Source organism: Mytilus trossulus, chromosome 3, assembly GCF_036588685.1.
Source record: "Mytilus trossulus isolate FHL-02 chromosome 3, PNRI_Mtr1.1.1.hap1, whole genome shotgun sequence".
Taxonomy (NCBI): domain Eukaryota; kingdom Metazoa; phylum Mollusca; class Bivalvia; order Mytilida; family Mytilidae; genus Mytilus; species Mytilus trossulus.
The window spans coordinates 78879897-78903743 of record NC_086375.1 but is presented as its reverse complement, the minus strand read 5'-3'; the positions used below and the strand labels follow the sequence as shown (position 1 = coordinate 78903743).

Genomic DNA, 23847 nt, shown 5'->3' with positions numbered 1-23847 from the left:
ACAGTCTACGTAATGCATGGCCATAGAAACGCACAGTAAAAATAACTTTTATGAAGTAAGAGTCGATAAATAACCATAAACAGTGAACACATGATAAAATATAAAACTTGAAGCTTTAAACTTGGTCTTTTGTGTCTTAGTTATCAATAATAATTTCCTAACATTTTAAAAATTGTAAAAGTGATTCATAATGATAACTCGAATTCACGGTCCATATTCTTCTATAGAATCAGACAACCGTTTGAAATTTGAAAAAAAACAAGCACAAAATGGTAAGTTGTCGAGGCTGAATTGCGCGAGAAAGAAACAACTCGTACATTACAGCAACATAGAAGACGTCTTTGCATTCGTACTCACGAATTTGATATTTCCTACAATGTAAATAGAGACATATGTACTCAGAATGCAATAAGAAAATGCCATTTTACATTAGTTAATGTCTCTTTTAAAGATTTGACATGTAAAGTGAAAGAATGCAATGAGAAAATGCCATTTTACATTATTAAATGTCTCTTTTAAAACATTTGACATGTAAAATGAAAGAATGCAATGAGAAAATACCATTTTACATTATTTAATGTCTCTTTAAAACATTTGACATGTAAAGTGAACACCATTGATCACTTAATCTCATTGCTTTTATGAATAAGATAAAGAATTTTGAAGAAGTGCACAGCATATTCATATCAAATTAACATTCTCTCATCTTGATTTGCATATATAATTTGCCATTGGACGTTGAACTTCAATATTCATTTCAAAATATAGTCAATCATCAAATTTTTTTTAATAATTGGAATATTTTTTTTTAACACGAGAAAACCATTGTTTTCTTTCCACTAACGAATTCGTAATTATTTAAGTATGTAAAATATGAATGTAATCGCTTAAAAAAACTATTACAGAAAACAAATACATATTAACAATATACAAGTTTGTATAGCAAGTGTGAGTTACATATACATGTATAAAGTATAGAAATGACAGTAAAAATAATGTAGTACGTGTATTTATAAGATTACAGTCACAATTGTTCAGGTAGATTTAACGAATTCTGTGAGATAATGGTACATCATGCAATGTTAGGATCATACCTTTCAACGAATTCCTGACTTTGAAAATGTTTTTTGTTTCCAATTTTTACTCTTAGAAACTCTGAAGTACACTTGTGAAATCACAACATTTGTAAAGTCACAACACCGAAATTCGTTCATATTCCCACACTCTCAATATACTAGCATACACATTCTATCAAAATCAAATGAAAAATGCCTTTTGGGGAAAACAAATAAAAGGTGAATTCCAACAGGTCAATGATTGTTTTTCATCTTCAATTTCATCTGACGTCATTGTTTATATAATGTCCTTTGATTCGTCGTCACTTCCTGCTCTCAACATGGTAATGTCAGTACCGGACGGTATATCACTGGACATGGATCTCACAACCTCTTTTGGTTTTTTGGTTTTTGGTTTTGGCTTCTGTCCTTCCATTCCTTCTAAAGAAATTGAAAAAAATGTTATACTTGTAATTATTCTAACCAATTACTACAATGTTTCTAAATAGATTGCTAGTACATTATTCATATAAAAAAAGAAGATGTGGTATGATTGGCAATGAGACAATAGTTATTATAAGATTGTGAAATAGATCTTCGGTTGCTGTCTCATTGACGTTTTACTTTACATCCTAATTTATTCATAGCCTAGATATGTAAATGGGTAGTATTCTAGTAATGCGTTTGCCTTTTAAAATTGTTAGCAATGTGCTCTATCTTCCCAGTACTGTAGTGGATCCAGAAATGTTCACACGGGGGCCCACTGATTGCATAAGAAGGGGTCCGCTTCGGCCATGCTTCATTGATTCCCTATATAATCTTTTTTTTCTTATAATTTTTTCCAAAATAAAGTAGGGGGCACCCTGCCTCTGCTTTCTGTTGTATGTTCCCATCAAGTTTTCAAAAGGAATGGCTATACTGCATATACCCTGACCTTCCGTTCCTTCAAAAAAAGTTTCGTCCTCGACATATATTTCGCAAATACTACTGAACAGAAATGAATTCATATTTGATCATCATCTCAAGATTTATTACTAGTAGTTGTTATGACGTGTGCGTTTTTTTTATTATTGTTATTTTTTATTTGTCAGATTTCTACTTAATGTTTTTCTGATACTTCAAAAAACAAATATGGTATGATACTCACCGGCGACAACGCATGTGAATGCATTTTTAGAGAATAGCGATTAACACTGATTGACCTAGGATTTATAATCGATTTTGTTAGTGTATACCAATCGTTTTAGAAATTAATGCAAATAATCATAATGAGGATAAATGTAAAAAAGTAAAAAAAAGAAAAAAGAATATGCATGCACTCACAGTCGTTTCCACATGATTTACAAAAAAGACGAAGCAATTATGCATTTGCTAGATTGAATACATACGAAATGTTTCCTGACCATCTGGAACTCCTCTTATATCCTCTCCAGAGGTAGAAAAGTCCTCTTCTCTCTGTTTTTTGTAGATTTTTCTGTTATTGAACTGTGACGAAGAACAACCCATCGTATTCTTAATGACAGCATGCTACAATATAATAAATTGGTAGATTCGTTTTACTTTCTGCATGTCCTTTGAAATGTACTTTACAAATTACGTATATATTTAAACTAACTCAACTAAGTTTAATTAAGAAATAATTCATGGGGGTTTGAATATATCGTGATTTTACCACGGGTTGGCCCTTTATGAAAAATATTTTACCTTGAGCGATAGCGAGGGGTAAAATATCGGCATAAAGGGACAACCCGTGGTAAAATCTAGATATATTCAAGCACCCATGAATTATTTCAATTCTAATAGGACAAAAACGGCATTTTGTTTGGATCGAAGCGATCTATGTGGAGGCAAATGTTTGCCGTTCCCATAAATTAACGCACTTTTAGATTGGCGTAAACAACGGAGCAAACAGAATAAGTGAGATGCTCAAACTATTTACAATAACGTATTTAGATGAATTTTAATGATAAATGACTTATATGTCTTCTATCAAAAAATGGGCTTATACCACATATGAGCATCGTTTGTTTACGTTTCCTTGTTGGGATGATTTACGGTTTTAGATGCGTGTATTTTCCCGTAAAATGCTTAAATCATAACATCATCATTATATGACGCCGGGTACTTCATTCATAAAAAAAACATATGACGTTGGAGTACGATCGGAACAGCCAATGTATATTCATAGTTTACCACGGGTGTGTACTCAAAGCGTTTGAAGGACGTCATGTTGGAATCAGTATTAGTACTAATCAGCATTATAACCAACAGATAATTATATAAAAAAGAAGATGTGGTATGATTGCCAATGAGACAACTATCCACAAAAGACCAATATGACACAAACATTAACAACTATAGGTCACCGTACGGCCTTCAACAATGAGCAAAGCCCATACCGCATAGTCAGCTATAAAAGGCCCCGATAAGACAATGTAAAACAATTCAAACGAGAAAACTAACGGCTTTATTTATGTAAAAAAATGAACGAAAAACAAATATGTAACACATAAACAAACGACAACCACTGAATTACAGGCTCCTGACTTGGGACAGGCACATGCATAAATAATGTGGCGGGATTAAACATGTTAGCGGGATCCCAACCCTTCCCTTACCTGGGACAGTGGTATAACAGTACAACATAAGAACGAACTATAAACATCAGTTGAAAAAGGCTTAACTCATCAGATGGGCAAAAATACAAAAACAAAAAAAAAGTACTTGTACATCCCGACAACAAAAAGACACTAGGAACAGATCTGAGAGTACTCGCAGTTATCTGATAGCAAGTTCAAAGCCACTAACAACTAATAAAAAACAAAATTATAAACGAAATTAAATAGGCATACAGTAATAAACGATAGCTTCTTGCTTGGCACAGATAGGCGCATGAAGAATGTAGCGAGGAAACATGTTTCTGAGCGTCATTGTCTCAACCTCTTCTTATCAAGGGACAGTTGCATAATAGCTCAACATAAGGACGAACTATACACATCAATTAGAAAAGTCGTGTCTCATCAGAGAGAATCTCAGCTTATAAAAAAGACAATAATCAGAACTTGTCGATCATTGAGTACTTGCAGTTACTGAAAGCTGGGTAAAAGCAGTTCTGTACAACTAATATTCAAGTCAGTCGTGTTTTCCCGACTAGAATAATTTAATGGATTTAAATTAAAATCATAACTTCATAAACCGTCAAAGAAAAGAACGACCTTGTAAATGGCTCAGTAAAATGTATCTCAAATAATTAAGAGAATTTACATGAAAATAATTTATAAATATAAAAATGTAGATTGTATCGTCATGTAACAAAAATTACTGTAAACGTCTGATTGGGAAATATGTTTTACATTTATTCGTCATGAAGGTACCCCGAGCTCTTACCTTGAAGTGGAATTGAATATGGTGTGCAAGGTACATTTGCGAAATTTTATGTAACCTACGCTGCGTTTGAAAATACCATTGAAAATGTACATTTTCTTTGAGACGATAAAAAAAATCGACTAACTTTGGCGATCATGTTAAATTCTTTTCTTAAATAGTGGTGACCGAGAACTATTTGGGACAACCGTTCTGATGTCCGTTATTAATTGTATGATTGTTATCTGCGAACTACTAAAATAAAGCTTGGAAACGCCCGACATTTAATTATAGACAAAAGAAAGTCAATCGATTATACAATGAACTACTGGACAATAACGCAATGTTGTTAAAACCCCGGTGTATCATACCAATTATAAAAAAATAGCGGAAATTATAGCCCTCCCTCCCCCAATTTACACATACGAAAAAAAGGGGGGGATTGGGGAAAGGTTTTTAACACTACATGAAGTATAAAAATGGTTATAAACAAAAAATAAATAGGGGAAAATTTGAAACTCACCGTATCTTGTTATTTTCCTGACAAAATGTTCATAAAACATTATTGAATTTCTTGTACGTGTCACGTTTAACTCTATTACATATCAGAGATAAAATTTGTTATGTCAAGTCCAAGTGAATATGTTGTTGTTTCTTCTATATAACTATTTGCTTTGGAATAAAACCGTTCCTATGACAACATCATCACTAAATTTGTAAATTCCATTTACAATAGCAGCTTATTGTTGCAGGTCAAAAGTGGTCCTTAAAAGTGCAAGTATTGTTGTAAAAATGAGAATGTCCATAACATCACGTTTTAACCTCTAATTGGCAAAGGATACAAAATCTGTCTATTTTTGTATGACTTATGATCGCTAATTACAGGTAATATTGAAATCCGCGTATCTTCCTAATGTTAGTTCAGTTCCTACAAAATCAATAGATCTATCTTTCTAATTTGTTCGGAAATATTCTGTCACAAATCTCATCATTCACGTATGTCATTGTGAAACAGTGCCATAGAGAATTACACGGATGAAATCATGATATGGAATATTGGATATGAATAATCATTTATTAAAAGGATTAAGTGATTATGAACTAGAATAATGGTATAAGAATACTATGCTGCTATTGTCAGCCTCTAATTGAGTTGTTTATTTCCAGGTAATTGAACTGATCCTTCTTAGTATTTTTATTCAATTTCCAAAATAAATATAAAAAAAACCATGAACAGAACTCTTTAGATTATGATTTATAATTATCTTTGAAGATTGAAAATAGAGTAGCCGATGTTTCTTTTTTTTTTTTATTAATAATAAATAGATATATCATAGATAGATAGAGTGTTGAATCATTGGCACTCATACCACATCTTCTTATATCTAGACATAAGAAAATGCAATTGATAGATTTTATATTTAAAATGAAATACGGCTTTTCAAATGTCCCTAAATTTGCTTCACACACACTGGTTAAACAACTCTGCTGTCTTTGTAACAACACGAAATATGAACGAGCTATGAACTTTAGTTGAAAATGGTTTGACTCGTTAAATAGAGACGAAGCACAAACAGCAACTAAAAAAGAGAGAACAGACGTGAAGTACCGACCTTAATAGTACTCGCAGTTACTAAAAGTAGTTCAGAATCAAATACAAATTAAAATCATAAACAAACAATATTTTTCAAGTCTAAATTATCAATCATGTTTGTTTAATTCTTCTTTTTTAGATTCACGAAAGGACTGTTATATGGTTCTCTGGCTTTCTTTGATCATCTGGACAACTTATCGCAATATATAATTTTTATATTAATGTCTAAGAATATAACTTAAACACGCTTATTAATGTATTAAAACGTTCTATTAGATTTTAAATAGAAATACGCAATATATGACTAAACAAATTAGATTCAACAGGCGTGTGCATCTCCCAAGGTGAAATTGGGAGCATGACAAAAACATATTTTTGTAGCTTAATTTACACAAGGTGATTTGAGGTAAAGTGTAACATAGTCATTGATGTTGCGTAAAATATGTTGAACTTGTAGCTGCAACTACATAAAGTTGGAAATAAAAGTTTAACATATTTATTGCTGTTCGATAAATTGTATGAATTTCTATGAATTACTTTGTATGATTTCAAAATTATGGTTCTGATTTGTTTTTAAATCTTTTTTTGTCTCTCATCGAGTCCATCAGGTTCAAGAGTTCGTAACTGGTGCATCCAAAATCTCTCTCTCTCTTTCTCATTTGTCTTCCTTGTGTATCCCAATTTTGATTTTCTCAATATCGTATGTCCTATATTGTCTGTGTATTTGGCATATCTTCGATTATTTCAATATCTATGTGTGTCACTGCATTGGCGGATCCAGCGGCGGGTACCCCCTTTTTTGGGCCGATCAATGCATTTGAATGGGAACATATAGTTGGACCATCCGCTTTGTCCTGGGTTGGGACCCCCTTTTAAAAATGTCTGGATCCGCCCCTGCACTGTTTGAATGCCAACAGTGATCAACAGTCAACGACAGTTAATGGTCGTCACTAAACATTCTTCTCTATTTTAATCTGCATCTGGTAGTATAGCAACTTCACTATTTCATCATTTTAACTACCCGTGTTACTACCTCTCCCCTTCCCAACACAAGTTTAGAGATGCCGTGTTGCTTATGGTAAGTAATGTACAATCGAAGGAATTTGGGAGGGATTGTGGTAACGACTTTTGGAATATATCGATGGATGTCATTTTTCCATGTTTATAAAATGCCAGAATTATTGAAACACCAAGGTACTTGACCCTAGATCTAGATTGCCTAATTCGTCCGATCCAAGGTTGTGTGCATAAATACAAATCCAGCACATTCGTCGTGCTTACAGCATTACTTTTTCTTAGTCTTAACAAAATCTCATTCTGATGGTAAGATTCTGCCTTTGGTAATTATACCAAGTAATATATAAGTTTTTCAACACCCATGGGCCGAATTAAATGTGATACAGGGTATGAAAATGTAGTGGTTTTTTTTTAACAATCAACACCTTTGTTTTTTTTAAGTTTTTTTAAAACTTATTATTATATTATGTTTGATCAGAATCATGGTCTCTCCTTTAAAGGGAGATTATACTATTTATTCCTGGTTTTGTATTTGTATCCTTCCTCTTATGTTCCTTGTATAGCTTTTCGTCCTTCCTTTTGAAGAAATATTTAACATGTTTCCTTTATCTTTAGACAAATGTTCTTGATACTAGGTAATTGGGTACAACACTTAAACTGATGTATTGATTCCATGGGGCATTTGTATAACTTTGACCAGTGTCAACTTATTGATTTTGATGTGTATTCAGCAGAGCGGATCCAGAAATTTTCATAAGTGGGGGCCCACTAACTGACCTAAGAGGGGGCCCGCTCCGGTCACACTTCAGTGATTTCCTATATAAGCAACCATTTTTTTTCCCAAAAAGGGGGGACCTGTGTTCTGGCCTGTCAATCCTCCTTTTGTATAGAAAACTTTTGTCATTTGGCATAAAAGTACAACATACCCAGACAATGTGTTGAGTTCTTGACCTTTGACACCAGTGGTCACTTGTAATTGTACAAGCTCAAACTTAGATTCACACATATGTTTAAAGTCTGTACAGCTGTTGAAAATTGGAAGTGTTTCCTTGGTATCAACGAAGCCAAAATCATATAATTTCAATGAAAACCAAAAAGTTTGATAGTAAATGTACTTTCATTGTTTTTAATAGCCACACATTGAGGAAAGCCGCGTTTTAGTAAACAAAAATAATCATCCTCTATGAGTGGGAAAATATAGTTAATATTTATGTGTTGATCAATGTTTGGTCATTTTAACTGTTTTAACTTTTCTTTCACAGTTTTCAAAGATATAAATAACCAAATACTTTGAAATATATATCCAAAGAAAAATTACATTTCAGAGTCAGTAACACTAAATGGATTGTCCTGTTTAAAATGAAATACATAGGAGATAGACACTTACCAGCTGATCATTTATCGAATACATATAGGAAGATATGGTATGAGTGCCAATGAGACAACTTTCCATCCAAGTCACAAGTTATAAAGGTAAACCATTATAGGTAAAGGTATGGTCTTCAACCACTGTCCCTTTTGCTCTAACTATTTTTAAGTATTTGAGATGTAAACCAAAACACTGAATTCTTTTTTAAATCATTATTTTAGCAGCAATTACTCCAAAATGGGTTGTTAGAATTTTTTGAAAATTTGACAGGAGATGAATCATTTGGTCTCTTGTGGAATTGTCTCATTGGCCATCATACCACATCTTCTTTCTTATATCTTGACTTTTTGTTAATTTTATCCCTGATAGTTTTGCTCTAACTGTTCATTGTATATTTTTGTAGATATAACTTATAAGCAACAAAGAGCATGATCCACACATTGCAAAATGGACAGTTTTCATTTAATAAAGTTCCATAAATCCTCAATGTCATATCAGGAATTTATCAAAAAAAAGAAAAGAAAGAAAACAAGAGGCTCTCAAGAGCCTGAATCGCTCACCTTAATGTTTTTGGTTAAATCTCTCATCAATGATTATTTTGGCTTTTCAATTTATTTAAATGTTTTTTGAATCGTCCTATTTCTTCAAAAGCAAAAAAAAAAAATCATTTTCTCCTATGTTCTATTTTAGCCATAGGAGCTATGTTTCTTGACATACAAGGAAATAAAATATAAAATTTATACTAGATACTCTGAAACTCATTTAGCCTAAGTTTGGCTGAAATTGATACAGCAGTTTCAAAGAAGAAGATTTTTTAAAGTAAGTCAACATGATGAACAAATTGTGAAAAAAGTCTTTAAAGGGCAATAACTCCTTAAGGGGTCAATTGACAATTTTGGTCAAATTGACTTATTTGTAGATCTTACTTTGCTTAACATTTTTGCTATTAACAGTATCTATAATAATATTCAAGATAATAACCAAAAACTGCAAAATTTCTTTAAAATCATCAATTCAGGGGCATTATACCTGAAAAACCAGTTACCCAATTCGGCTGAAAATTTCAGGACAGGTAGACCTTGACCTAATAAATACTTTAACTTCTTGTCTTATTTGCTCTAAATGCTGGAGTTTTTGAGATATGAGCCAAAAACTGCATTTTACCCTGTGTTCTATTTTTAGCCATGACGGCCATGACGAAATAGAAAATAAAACACAAACTTTATCTTATACACCCTACTGATCATTCAGTTGAAGTTTGGTTGAGTATTTTTAGAGGAGAAGATTTTTTAAAGTTAGCAAATATGATGAACAAATTGTGAAAAATTGTCATTAAAGGACACTAACCCTTAAGGGGTCAATTGACAATTTTGGTCATATTAACTTATTTGTAGATCTTACTTTGCTGATCATTTTTGTCGAGCGTTCGACTTTAGTCGAAAAAGCGAGACTAAGCGATCCTACATTCTGTCGGCGGCGTCGGCGGCGTCCACAAATATTCACTCTGTGGTTAAAGTTTTTGAAATTTTAATAACTTTCTTAAACTATACTCGATTTCTACCAAACTTGGACAGAAGCTTGTTTATGATCATAAGATAGTATCCAGAAGTAAATTTTGTAAAAAAAAATTCCATTTTTTCCGTATTTTACTTTTAAATGGACTTAGTTTTTTCTGCGGGGAAACATTACATTCACTCTGTGGGTAAAGTTTTTAGAATTTTTATAACTTTCTTAAACTATCCTTGGTTTGTACCAAACTTGGGCAGACGCTTGTTTATGATCATAAGGTAGTATCCAGAAGCAAATTTTATAAAAAAATAAATCCATTTTTTCTGTATTTTATTTTTAAATGGACTTAGTTTTTTATGCAGGGAAACATTACATTCACTCTGTGGTTAAAGTTTTTACAATTTTAATAACTTTCTTAAACTATCCTGGGTTTGTACCAAACTTGGACAGAAGCTTGTTTATGATCATAAGTTAGTAAATTTTGTATAAAGATAACTCCATTTTTTCTGTATTTTACTTTTAAATTGACTTAGATTTTCTTCCAGTTAACATTACATACAGTCTGCAGTTAAAGTTTTTCAACAAATTTATTAGATTCATTAACTGTCCTTTACCAAACTTGGACAGAACCTTCTTCCAATCATAGGATAGTATGAAGAGGAATATTTTTATTGAATTTTTGCCTCATTTTTGTTGAGCCTGCGATTTGCAGCAAATGTAGGCGAGACACTGGGTTCCGCGGAACCCTTACAAATTTTTGCTCTTTACAGTTTATCTTTATCTATAATAATATTCAAGATAATGACCAAAAACTGCAAAATTTCTTAAAATTACCAATTAAGTGGCAGCAACCCAACAATGGGTTGTTTGATTCATCTGAAAATTTCTGGGCTGATAGATCTTGACCTAATGAACATTTTTACCCCATGTCAGATTTGCTCTAAATGCTTTCGTTTTTGAGATATAAGCCAAAAACTGCATTTGACCCCTATGTTCTATTTTTAGCAATGGCGACCATGTTTGTTGATAGATCAAAACTTTGGATACAATTTATAAACTAGATATCCTAAGGAACATTCAGTTAAAGTTTGGAAGTATTTGGCCTAGTAGTTTCAGAGGAGAAGATTCTTGAAATAGTTTAGGACGAACGACGACAGACGAGGGACGACAACGGACGCCAAGTGATGGCATAAGCTCACTTGGCCCTTCGGGCCAGGTGAGCTAAAAATGAAGCTTCTTTCAGTAGATATAAACAAGTCACCAATGTTTCATGATAAATGCAATAAGCCTTGTAAGAGTTATTGTTCAAAATATTGTAAAATCCCCACTTTTTATAAATAAAGTCTGTAATACTGCAAATTCAGAAATTATTCTGTGCATTTATTATTGCGATTTTGTCATATTAGACTGAAATGCGAATATAATTTTTACGATTTTGAAAAAAATCCTGTTTAATTCCTATTTAATATTTCAAAAATGCGAGTTTAAATTATAGCGTTTACAGCTCTTGCATTTTTTGCAATAATAAAAACCTCGCATTAATTTCTGAATTTACAGTATTATATTCTAAATCATAAAAACAGAAATTTAAAAATCAAAAAGAAAATAATGTCAATATGTATAAACTCATTAGCACTCACACCACATCTTCCTATATCAACTCACCAATATTTCATAAAAATTGTTCAAATAATTTTTGAGTCATAGTTAAAAAACTGGAAAATCATACTGGGAAAATGTAAAATGAAAAATTTATAAAAATCAAAAGCAAGCTGACATCAATAGATATAAAACAATTCATCAAATTTTAATGAAATAAATGAAAGCATTTTTTAAGTTTTGTCCGATATATGTCCGTCTGACAAGGGCATACCATAATGCGTCCAATAAATAGGGAGCACTCCAGATAGGTTAAAATACCCCTTCCAAATGCTTTTTATCTGTAAAAAAATCTAAGTTGCAACAAAAAACTGTATGTCTGTTAGCAACAGCAAACATACAAAATTTTATTGCAGGCCTGATTTAATATGGTAAATTTTATATATGAACTTAAAGTACATTGGGTCAATTATTTGTGTGAAAAAGCTATACAACTTTTAATACTAATGATGACAATTGCTTACATCTGAGCTATTAAATATATTACATAATATAACACATAATTAGTGTTTTAAAATCATTTTATTCTCTTATAATTAAAAACAATGATATAAAATATGTCTAGTCACTATTATCCATATCTACTTCTTCTATAGCCATACTACTACTGTCAGCAAGCTCTGATTCCTCTAAAATCTCTTTTTCACTTCCTGTTTGTGATATCTCTAGCTTTCCTGGGATTGTAAACTCTGGTATATCATCATCTAACAATATAAAATATTCAATATTTAGTCAGCTATTTGAAATAACGTCAACGTTGTGAATCTCTGAAAAATACCTTGGTATCATCTTACAACTTATTTGGGTGCAATTTTTGGCTTATTGTGTCCTTCTTATGAATGAAAATAATATGCATTATGAACAAAAGAAAGTTGAAGTTTTAGGTGATGAGGGATATTGGGGCCTTATACTTTTGTGAACTACACAACATACATTGGCATTAAAACTAAACCCTTTTCGTCTGTAAAAATACAATAGAAATTGGATAAAAAGTTAAAATTCTGATGAACAAATGAATAGGGAATTTCAGACCTTTTGAACTATGAATGTCAATTTGGTCACAACCAATTCTGAAGAACAAGTTAAATCTACCAATCAATACCTAGGGACTCACTCAGTTACACTTTATAAATGCATATCAAATAAGAGAAACTGTGAGCTGCTGCTCACTGATAATCCCCACCCCCCAACCGCAAGTGGATACAATTAATAGTGTAAAAATATGCAAGTGTTCGGTAAACAGGAAGTTGTAAAGTGATGACTCTGAAAACACATCACACAGTATAGCAGGCTTATATAAGTCCTGAAACCAAATTTAAGATTTCCTTGTTTTGTAGTTCCTGAGAAAAAAATGTGAGGAAAATTTTCAACTTGGCTATCATGTGTAAAATATACAAGTGTTCGGTAAACAGGAAGTTGTAGAGTGATGAATCTGAAAACGCATCACACGGTATAGCTGACTTATATAAACCCTGAAATCAAATTTCAGAAATCCCTGTATTGTAGTTCCTGAGAAAAATGTGACAAAATATATTCATGGGGACATATTAACGGAAGGATGGAAAGATGGACAGACAGAGATAAAAGTGTATTCCCATATTTTTCAGCAGGGTACAATAGTTTGAGTATGATGATGAACAGCATGAAGACATTAATTTCAAACATTGTGTCAAATTGATTAGGCAATCATAAATATATAATTACAGAAGATGCATCTAATTTCAGATATCTTTCTATGTTGTGATGTTACACTATTTTTTGGGGGTAAGGGTGAAGGTTTGTACCTATTTAAAATCATTTAAACCCGCTGCATTTGCTTTCACCTGTCCTTAGTTAGGAACCTGATGTTCAGTAGTTGTTGTTTTTTGATGTGGTTCATAAGTGTTTCTTGAATTTTATATACTGTGGATTCATTTATTTTCGTGGATATCAATTTTCGTGGATACAGAAAAAAAGACGTTTCGTGGTATACGTAAATTCGTGGATAGCTGATTACAACAACAAAAATTAGATACCTAATTCATGGATTTATTTTTGATTTAGGAGATCATATAACATCCTTGGTTCAATCAATAATAAAACAAAACAAAAAAGAAGGAATTCATTCAAAAACTTTTGAATTGTCAAAATCCTCGCTTAATTGGTCATTCTAGGTTAAAGTGTTTATTGATAACTTTGATGACAATAATGGACAGAGACAACTAATTATTTGTTTGTTTTATAATTTATAAATTCTTGTATGAATTGTATAAGGCATTCAAAACTTTATGATTGAAAGCTAATTTCCCTAATCACAATATAATAAACAGTGATATAAGTATAAGGTGTGAAAATAAATGTTCCTGTCATAAACAATATTACCTACGGGCAATATCCCCGTACTTAATCCTATTGATTTTTAATCACTGGTTAACCAAACTATGACACGGTAATTAACAACTTGCAGTTATTTTCCACGAACAGTTTTAATCAATTTTAAAAAGTAAATTATCACTGATATTCGATATATTTATTATAGATTTAATCAAAATACTTGTATCTTCTTTCAATAAAAATCACGTGTTATGTTACAATGTTTATCGCTAGTCAACACTATACTAGAACTGCATAACATAACCGGAAATAAACATCCAACTCCATTCACATTTCTCGGATTATTCTTCGTTGAATTCCTAAATTCGTGGTTCGCAGTGACCCACAAAACCCACGAAAATTGGTATACCACGAATAAAAATGAATCCACAGTAGATTAGACCATTGGTTTTCTAGGTGGAAAGGATTTACAGTACTTATTTTTGGAGCCCTTTATAGTTTACTGTTGGTGTGATCCAAGGCACCATATCGAAGACGTAGTTTGACCTATAATTTCTTGTACAAATTGATACTTGGATGGAGGTTTGTCTGATTGGCACTCCTACCACATCTTCTTATATCTATGTATGTTTCCTAAACTGTGTAATCTTTGCTGTTGTTTGTACATCTTTTTTTGGAGGAGTCAGTTGTTTGTGGTTGGTCGAAACAATTGTTATGTCTAAGGTTTTAAAAATTCTTGCTAATAAATATAATCTTTACACCACATACTGAATTACAGCCAAAACTATTAAATATTTAATGATGTTATATTACTAACCCTCGTTAGGTGCCATTTCACTCATCAAAGCTTCCATTACATTAGTTAACATGGTAGTAGAGAATGTATCATCTCTTCTAATCCCTAAGGCCTGAAAACCAAATAACATGATTAAATCGTATTAAAATCAAATAGATTACTTACTGTAAAATCGCAAAAACATGCATTTATTGCTGTTACTAAATTGAACAGCAAGATTAAAATATGTCACATTAATTAAAGTAGTATCTGGGAATTCTGCCTATAGAAATACATGTAATGCTTTGTAAATCCAATATGTGAGTTCTAGTTAATGTTAAGGCTTAGTCAATGCAAACTTTTTCCAATAAACAATAACATCACAATCATTTCTGAATTTAAAGTATTAGAATTGCTTTTAATAATAAATACATTGCATTTAACATATGGTTCATAATCAGTGGTTCAGTGAGTCTCCACCTTTTCTCTAGTGTAAAGCTGAAAATCTTTATAAGTAAATACAGTTGACTCTTGTTATCTTGAAGTCAGCCGGACCGGAGAAATATTTCGAGATACAAATAGTTAGACTCAAATGAAAACCGGAAGTTTGACTGAACAAGGGACACAACTCTTGCTTAGCATGGTAAAGCTAAAATAAATCCGGGTGAATATGAGAAGGGGATCGATATTTTGGTATCAGATCGATGTATTTGTATGTCATGGTCTTTCAAAAAAAGAATATACAACAAGATTTAAGACGCCGATTGAGTAGTTTTTAGGTGATCATCAATGGAAGTCATAATCCTGACTTTATACACACCCAAGCTCACACCGTATTATTTTGTAAACATTTTAAATACTTTTTCATGAACATTAACAATGTATCACTAATTATTTATAAAAATTCTATGAAAGATAATCTTTGGTAAACACTCGTGGAAATAGCATGTCATAAATCAATACAGTTGTCAGTGACTGGAATTTTAATTACACGTGTATTGTCAGATTAACTCTTTAATCCATTTAAATGCCGGAGGTCATGTTTTGACATATGTGTATTAGTTCGAGATAAATAATGAATTTTGAATGCTTTTGTTAACCTTGGGATCGTAAATTTAGTTCGACTCAACCGAAATTTCGACACATCCAATTACGACTCATCAGGAATCGAATTACATACATTTATATGGAACAAAGTTCGGGACCACGTGAAAACTTCGACTCATCCGAAATTTCGAGTCAACCAAGTTCGAGACAACGAGAGTTAACTGTAATTGCATAGGAAAATTCAAAATAAACAACCCTTCTATTAAACGTTAAAACATTATACAGGTGTACAAACAAACTACAACACTATAACCAAACAAATTAAGAAACTTTACATCAGATTCATGTCAACTCCTTAGTTTTCGTGTTGACACTGGTAAAACAGACCCACTTCAAAACAATGGGCCCAAGCATAATTATAGGTAAAAAATACCTTATGAAAATAGTCTACAGCCATCATGTTGTTACCCATAAGAACATAACAGTAACCAATAGCAGAAAATGTAGATGGACATTGAGGTGAAATGATTTGTGCTCTTCTATGATATTCTAACGATTCTTCATATTTTCTGAAAAAAATAAAGGAAAGTAATTTTACAACTATATTTTTGACTCAAAGAAGGACAATTTTCTTGTAACTCAAATGTATAAAAATATTTTATAGTTTCAAAAAATATATTAAGTCTAATTCACTTTAAAAGGCCTTTAAAAACAAACTATCTGGTTTTTGGTTATTATATACTATTGGTTATTATATACTATTGGTATACCTTTTGAATTTAAGATCATTTACATAATTTGGAGTTTATTATGAAGTCCATTGTCACTGAACTAGTACAAATATTTGTTAATGGGGCCAGCTAAAGCACGGCTTTGGGTGCCTGATTTTCTTGCTGTATTGAAGACCAATTGGTAGCCTTCAGCTTTTTGGTCTGGTTGTTATCTCTATGACACATTCCCTTTTTTTTTATTGTCAACTTTATTTTTTAATTGTTTTTTTTTGTTCTTGTTGAGAAGAGTATATCTTAAATAGTGACTTGAGAGAACATTTTAAAGCAAAGTGCACCAAGATCTGTAACATGTTGATCTTATCATGCTTATAACATATAACAAACCTGCATACACCCATGCCGAATGAATTGTTTATTTTAGACTTTTTATAGTTTGGATAAATGTTTTACATGGTTATAAATCAATCAGTGAAGATGAATTTGACCATTACTGCCCCTTTAACAGTTTCACAGAAATCAAATGGCCTTAAAATTAATAACTACAAATCTAGGAATAAGTCCTTTTCAGAGAGCATATTGTAATACTATTAGTTACATAGTGGGCTAGTGACCTAATAGTAATACTGTATATATGGGGTCAGTAAATTCCATATGGGGTGAGAGTGAAGCTTGAATCCCCATATGGAATTTACTGACCCCATATATACCGTGTTACGTCACTAGCACACTATGTAACGAATTTATCTTACCTACTATCTTAACGTGTAAAATTTAGACTAGTGACCTATCAAAATGAGCAAGTCTTCAATACAGTTAGCATTAACATGATGCCAACAATGACAACTTCTTATATTTAAATTTGTTTTCTGAATTTATTTCACTTTATCATCACTTTCTTCGTCTGTTGAAACCTTTAAGATTTTTTCTCAGTACTGTTTTGTGTTTCTAAAGGGACGTAACACCACTGCTAACCGTGTATGAAATAAGCCCCGCCTCCTTATTACCTTATATGGAATATAAAGGGACGTAACTCCACTACTAACCGTGTATGGAATAAGCCCCGCCTCCCAACTAACCTAATATTGAATAGACACTTTTTACCAATCATATTCCTAGAAATGTATAGGAGGTAAGATAAATGAATATATGTTGTAATAATAAAACTAGAGGCTCTAAAAAGCCTGTGTCGCTCACCTTGGTCTATGTGAATATTAAACAAAGGACGCAGATGGATTCATGACAAATTGTTAAAAATTGACTATAAAGGACAATTACTCCTTAGAGGGGGTCAGTTGACCATTTTAGTCATGTTGACTTATTTTTAGGTCTTATTTTGATGAACATTTATTGTTGTTTACAGTTTACCTCTATCTATAATAATATTTAAGATAATAACCAAAAACAGCAAAATTTCCTTAAAATTACAAATTCAGGGGCAGCAACCCATTAACAGGTTGTTGGATTCACCTGAATATTTCAGGACAGATAGATCTTGACCTGATTAACAATTTAACTCCTTGACAGATTTGCTCTCAATGCTTTGGTTTTTGAGTTATAAGCCAAAAACTGCATTTTACCCCTATGTTCTATTTTTAGCCTTGGCGGCCATCTTGATTGGTTGGCCAGGTCATGCCACACATTTTTTAAACTAGATACACCAGAGATGATTGTGGCCAAGTTTGGATTAATTTGGCCTAGTTGTTTCAGAGGAGAAGACTTTTGTAAAAATTACTAAGATTTACGAAAAATGGTTAAAAATTGACTATAAAGGGCAATAACCCCTAAAGGGGTCAACTGACCATTTTGGTCATGCAAACTTATAAGAAAAATCTTACTTTTCTGAACATTATTGCAGTTTACAGTTTATCTCTATCCATAATAATATTCAAGATAATAACCAACCAGATGCTCCGCAGGGCGTAGCTTTATACGACCGCAGAGGTTGAACCCTGAACGGTTGGGGCAAGTATGGACACAACATTCAAGCTGGATTCAGCTCTAAATTTGGATTGTGATTAAATAGTTGACACAGCATAGGTTTCTGACACAGAATGAATGTGTTCTAATGAACTTAAAATTTGTATTTTCTCTTAGAGCAATTCACTATGCTGTTGAATATTAATCCTCTCAAAAAAATGTTTGAAGAAATTTTTATTTTATTTATGAAATTTCATTTCAAATGAGAAAATTGAACCCAATTTTTTTAATCACATCCCCCTTTCCCTTATTCCAAATTAATCTCAATTAAATTTCTAATGGAGTAATTTATCAGTTGGTAGTAAAAAGTGAATATACATTGTATATAACAAAGATTTGAGTTGATTCTGGACAAAGAAAGATAACTCCAATTAAAAAATAATATTGCTATTTCACAATATTGTGCAATTAGATATTTCTTGCTTACTATTCTGGACAAAGAAAGATAACTCTAATTAAAAAAAATATTGCTATTTCACAATACTGTGCAATTAGATATTTCTTGCCATTGTGCAATACTGTGCAATTGAAAAGACTTGCTATTGCACAATACTTAATATAATATATTAGATCTTGATTTTGACCAACTTGAAAACTGGGCCCATAATCAAAAATCTAAGTACATGTTTGGATTCAGCATATCAAAGAACCCCAAGATTTCAATTTTTGTTAAAATCAAACTAAGTTTAATTTTGGACCCTTTGGACTTTAATGTAGACCAATTTGAAAACAGGACCAAAAATGAAGAATCTACATACACAATTAGATTTGGCATATCAAAGAACCCCATTTATTCAATTTTTAATGAAATCAAACAAAGTTTAATTTTGGACCCCGATTTGGACCAACTTGAAAACTGGGTCAATAATCAAGAATCTAAATACATTTTAAGATTCAGCATATCAAAAAACCCAACTGATTAATTTTTTGTCAAAATCAAACTAGGTTTAATTTTGGACCCTTTGGACCTTAATGTAGACCAATTTGAAAATGGGACCAAAAATTAAGAATCTACATACACAGTTATATTCCGCATATCAAAGAACCCCAATTATTCAATTCTTGATGAAATCAAACAAAGTTTAATTTTGGACCCTTTGGGCCCCTTTTTCCTAAACTGTTAGGAACAAAACTCCCAAAATCAATACCAACCTTCCTTTTATGGTCATAAACCTTGTGTTTAAATTTCATAGATTTCTATTTACTTATACTAAAGTTATTGTGCGAAAATCAAGAAAAATGCTTATTTGGGTCCCTTTTTGGCCCCTAATTCCTAAACTGTTGGGACCTAAACTCCCAAAATCAATACCAACCTTCCTTTTGTGGTCATAAACATTGTGTTTAAATTTCATTGATTTCTATTAACTTAAACTAAAGTTATTGTGCGAAAACCAAGAATAATGCTTATTTGGGCCCTTTTTTGGCCCCTAATTCCTAAACTGTTGAAACCAAAACTCCCAAAATCAATCCCAACCTTTCTTTTGTGGTCATAAACCTTGTGTCAAAATTTCATAGATTTCTATTAACTTAAACTAAAGTTATAGCGTGAATACCAAGAAAATGCTTATTTGGGCCCTTTTTGGCCCCTACTTCCTAAAATGTTGGGACCAAAACTCCCAAAATCAATACCAACCTTCCTTTTGTGGTCATAAACCTTGTGTTAAAATTTCATAGATTTCTATTCACTTTTACTAAAGTTAGAGTGCGAAAACTAAAAGTATTCGGACGACGACGACGACGCAGACGACGACGCCAACGTGATAGCAATATACGACGAAATTTTTTTCAAAATTTGCGGTCGTATAAAAACAGCAAAATTTTCCTAAAATTACCAATTCAGGTGCAGCAACCCAACAACAGGTTGTCGGATTCTTCTGAAAGTTTCAGGGCAGATAGATCTTGACCTGATAAACAATTTAACTCCAGACAGATTTTCTCTCAATGCTTTGGTTTTTGAGTTATAAGCCAAAAACTGCATTTTACTCCTATGTTCTATTTTTAGCCATGGCGGCCATCTAAGTTGGTTGGCTGGGTCACGCCACACATTTTTTAAACTAGATACCCCAATGATGATTGTAGTCAAGTCTGGTTTAATTTGGCCCAGTAGTTTCAGAGAAGATTGTTGTAAAAGATAACTAAGATTTACGAAAAATGGTTAAAAATTGACTATAAAGGGCAATAACTCCTAAATGGGTCAACTGACCATTTTGGTCATGTTGACTTATTTGTAAATCTTACTCTGCTGAACATTATTGCTGCTTACAGTTTATCTCTATCTATAATAATATTCAAGATAATAACCAAAAACAGGAAAATTTCCCTAAAATTACCAATTCAGGGGCAGCAACCCAACAACAGGTTGTCAGATTCATCCGAAAATTTCAGGGCAGATAGATCTTGACCTGATAAACAATTTTACCCCCATGTCAGATTTGCTCTATATGCTTTGATTTTTGAGTTATAAGCCAAGTGATGAGAAAAGATAGTTTTACAGAAAATAGGTCATTAAGGAGTATGTCCGGAAAGAGCCTGTTTGGCCTCAAATTTCAAGTTCATCTGACAAAAGATTTTCGACACTTTTTAAACACTTAAATATCTATTTCAATTGATTCAATTATTTTTTGTGGAAGATTTTAACTGATTCACTCGTTAAAAACGCTCTGATTCTAGCTAATATGAAAAATCTATCAAATATGCCAAAAACTGTCACTTTTCATATGGTTTTTGTCAAAAATAGTGTTCATCCTTGACCTTTATATATGTTATGTATTATCATTAAACACAACTTTCATTTCAATATCAAGAATGAACTCGAATGCTGCAAATTTCATTTAAGACGGAATCCGTCTAAAATTTAACTAAAAAGCAGTAATTTAGCATGACTTATTGATGCAAGTACCCTATATATGTACATTGTACTGCCAAAAACAGCCTATACTTATGTAGCAGAGGCATTATACCTTCCAACAAATAACTAAAAGTTAGCATTTAAACAATTTTGTAAAACTGCTATATTTTATCTGGCAAGATTTGTACATGTGAGAGTGATTACAAGAATGGGCAAACAGACAGATGCTCATAATTTGTATTTCCCCTGCAAGACTTCAGTGGGACAATTAGAGTTGACAGTATTACACTCTACCAACTTACTGGAATTTTCTACAGGTATGACCCAAGTTATTAAGTAAAGTTTCCTATTACTCTACCACCTTACTGGAGTTTTCTACAGGAATAACCCAAGTTATTAAGTAAAGGTTCCCATTTCTCTACCAACTTACTGGAGTTTTCTACACATATGACCTAAGTTATTAAGTAAAGGTTCCCATTTCTCTACCAACTTACTGCAGTTTTCTACACGTATGACCTAAGTTATTAAGTAAAGGTTCCCATTTCTCTACCAACTTACTTACTGGAGTTTTCTACACATATGACCTAAGTTATTAAGTAAAGGTTCCCATTTCTCTACCAACTTACTGGAGTTTTCTACACGTATGACCTAAGTTATTAAGTAAAGGTTCCCATTACTCTACCAACTTACTGGAGTTTTCTACAGGTATGACCCAATTTATTAAGTAAAGGTTCCCATTCCTTAACCAACTTACTGCAGTTTTCTACACGTATGACCTAAATTATTAAGTAAAGGTTATCATTTCACTACCAACTTACTGGAGTTTTCTACAAGTATGACCTAAGTTATTAAGTAAAGGTTCCCATTTCTCAACTAACACTTGTTCACCAACACACTGCACTTTCTGTAATGCTTCTTTAAAGTATCTCTCTGCTGCAACGTAGCTAAAAAGTACAAATAACAAAATTATAACACTGACCTATGGATTCAATGGAACACACTTGTATATCCATCCATACCTGTCAACCTGTGACGATGAAAATTGCATTGAAGAATCAAATCTCAGGTCATAACGCGTACAAACTTTTTCGAACTGAATTTCAGTATTTATGGTACATTTTCTTACAATGAATATCAAAGATACCAAAACATCAATAAATGTTCATTAGGTTCAGTCATTTATTATCTTTTTGATTATCATTTCACTGCACTTTAAAAGATATTTTAGAGTGATGTTAGAATTTTTGTGCCTACTAGCTATGTAGCTTCTACAATCATATAATATGGGAAGAATTTATATTTCATCAAATGTATTGGAAATTAGACTATGATAAAATATAGTAATACAGTTAAAGGAAGTCTAAATGTAAAAAATAATTTTCAACTTTTTTTAAATATTGTATAAAGGTATAAAAATATTGAAAAGTTATTTTACAATATGTATTTGAATTTTATATTTTTAAATTATTAAATCTCTTTCACCCATAAAACGTAAATATAAGGAATAATTTTGAATAGTGACAAATAAGGGGAAGTAACTAGTTGAAATATGTTTGTTTATGTTTATAGTGCAATTTATTTACGACCTAAAGCTAAGGTAATTGGTGTTAGTTAACGATGTGTTTGACACCATAGCTGTCAAATGAAGCCATGCACTTAATGGGTCACTTAATTTGACAGTTTACATAGCTAGATGAACTTCCTGATCATGGAAGAATTACGAATTTGCCGGTATTTCAAAGGAATATTACTTATGAAATCAATCTCAAGGCTAAAAAAACCCGGGTGAAATCGGGTCATTTTCGGAATTCCCGGGTTATTTTAATAATCGGCGGGTGTCCTGGGTGATCCCTCAGAATTGTGAAAATCTCGGGTCACACCCGCAGAATACGGGTCAGTTGACAGGTATGTCCATCTATTAGCAGGGCTACTGTAACTAAGATCTATAATATATTACTATGACCAACTTTTATGTATGAATTACTGTGATGTGATGTAGTTTAATGTTAAACAGATTCAGTAAATGTACAATTCTATTTCTTGTAGATATTTTTTTTATATAAATTGTTTCCATTTATTCTTGTCCTGAATATGCATGAAATAGCAGTCAATGGACCTTCTATCTAAATAAAAGAATTGTGTCCATGGAACTCAGATGCCCTCACTTGTAAATATACATCAAGTTCATTGATTTTCTATTTTCAAAACGACATAACTTGTGAAAGTGAAACCTTCCAAATTAACACTTGATCTCAGTTTGGTGATAATAATCAGTGTGTATAAGTTTCATAACAATTGCTTGAGGCAAATTAAAGAATGAGTGTACAACAGTAGATTTTACAATTTTTAATTTATAAAGGGGACATAACTGGAGAACATAAAAGTAGTCAAGATTGATTACATTTTGTGGACCTTTCTAGATATAAATGATATGCTCAGAAAACCTAAGTAGGTGCTCCTACTCATGGACTATTGAATAGAAATTTAAGATCTTCTTTTATACCATTTCCTGTGCTACTCAATATAAAGCTCTATTGTCCTAAATCAAAAGCTTTATTATGACAAATTTTAATATGCAATAGCATGGCAG

At 32.0% G+C, this 23847-nt stretch overlaps 1 protein-coding gene and 1 long non-coding RNA gene across 2 annotated transcripts in view; both read right to left on the bottom strand.

The window, feature by feature from the left end:
- LOC134712528 (uncharacterized) lies at nucleotides 1-5398 on the bottom strand. The gene is made up of 3 exons (XR_010106290.1): nucleotides 4942-5398; nucleotides 2444-2582; nucleotides 1-1496 (listed from the first exon to the last, which is right to left on the bottom strand). It is a non-coding gene; the product is annotated as an uncharacterized LOC134712528 (long non-coding RNA).
- A 6671-nt stretch (nucleotides 5399-12069) lies between these two features.
- Nucleotides 12070-23847, bottom strand: part of LOC134712525 (cell division cycle protein 16 homolog) — a 27451-nt gene continuing 15673 nt past the window's right edge. The window contains exons 13-16 of the mRNA XM_063574164.1: nucleotides 22076-22201; nucleotides 16135-16270; nucleotides 14697-14787; nucleotides 12070-12270 (exon numbers count right to left, since the gene is read on the bottom strand). Coding sequence (XP_063430234.1) covers nucleotides 12128-12270; nucleotides 14697-14787; nucleotides 16135-16270; nucleotides 22076-22201 — 496 coding nt within the window. The 3' untranslated portion in view covers nucleotides 12070-12127. The remainder of the gene's footprint in view (nucleotides 12271-14696; nucleotides 14788-16134; nucleotides 16271-22075; nucleotides 22202-23847) is intronic.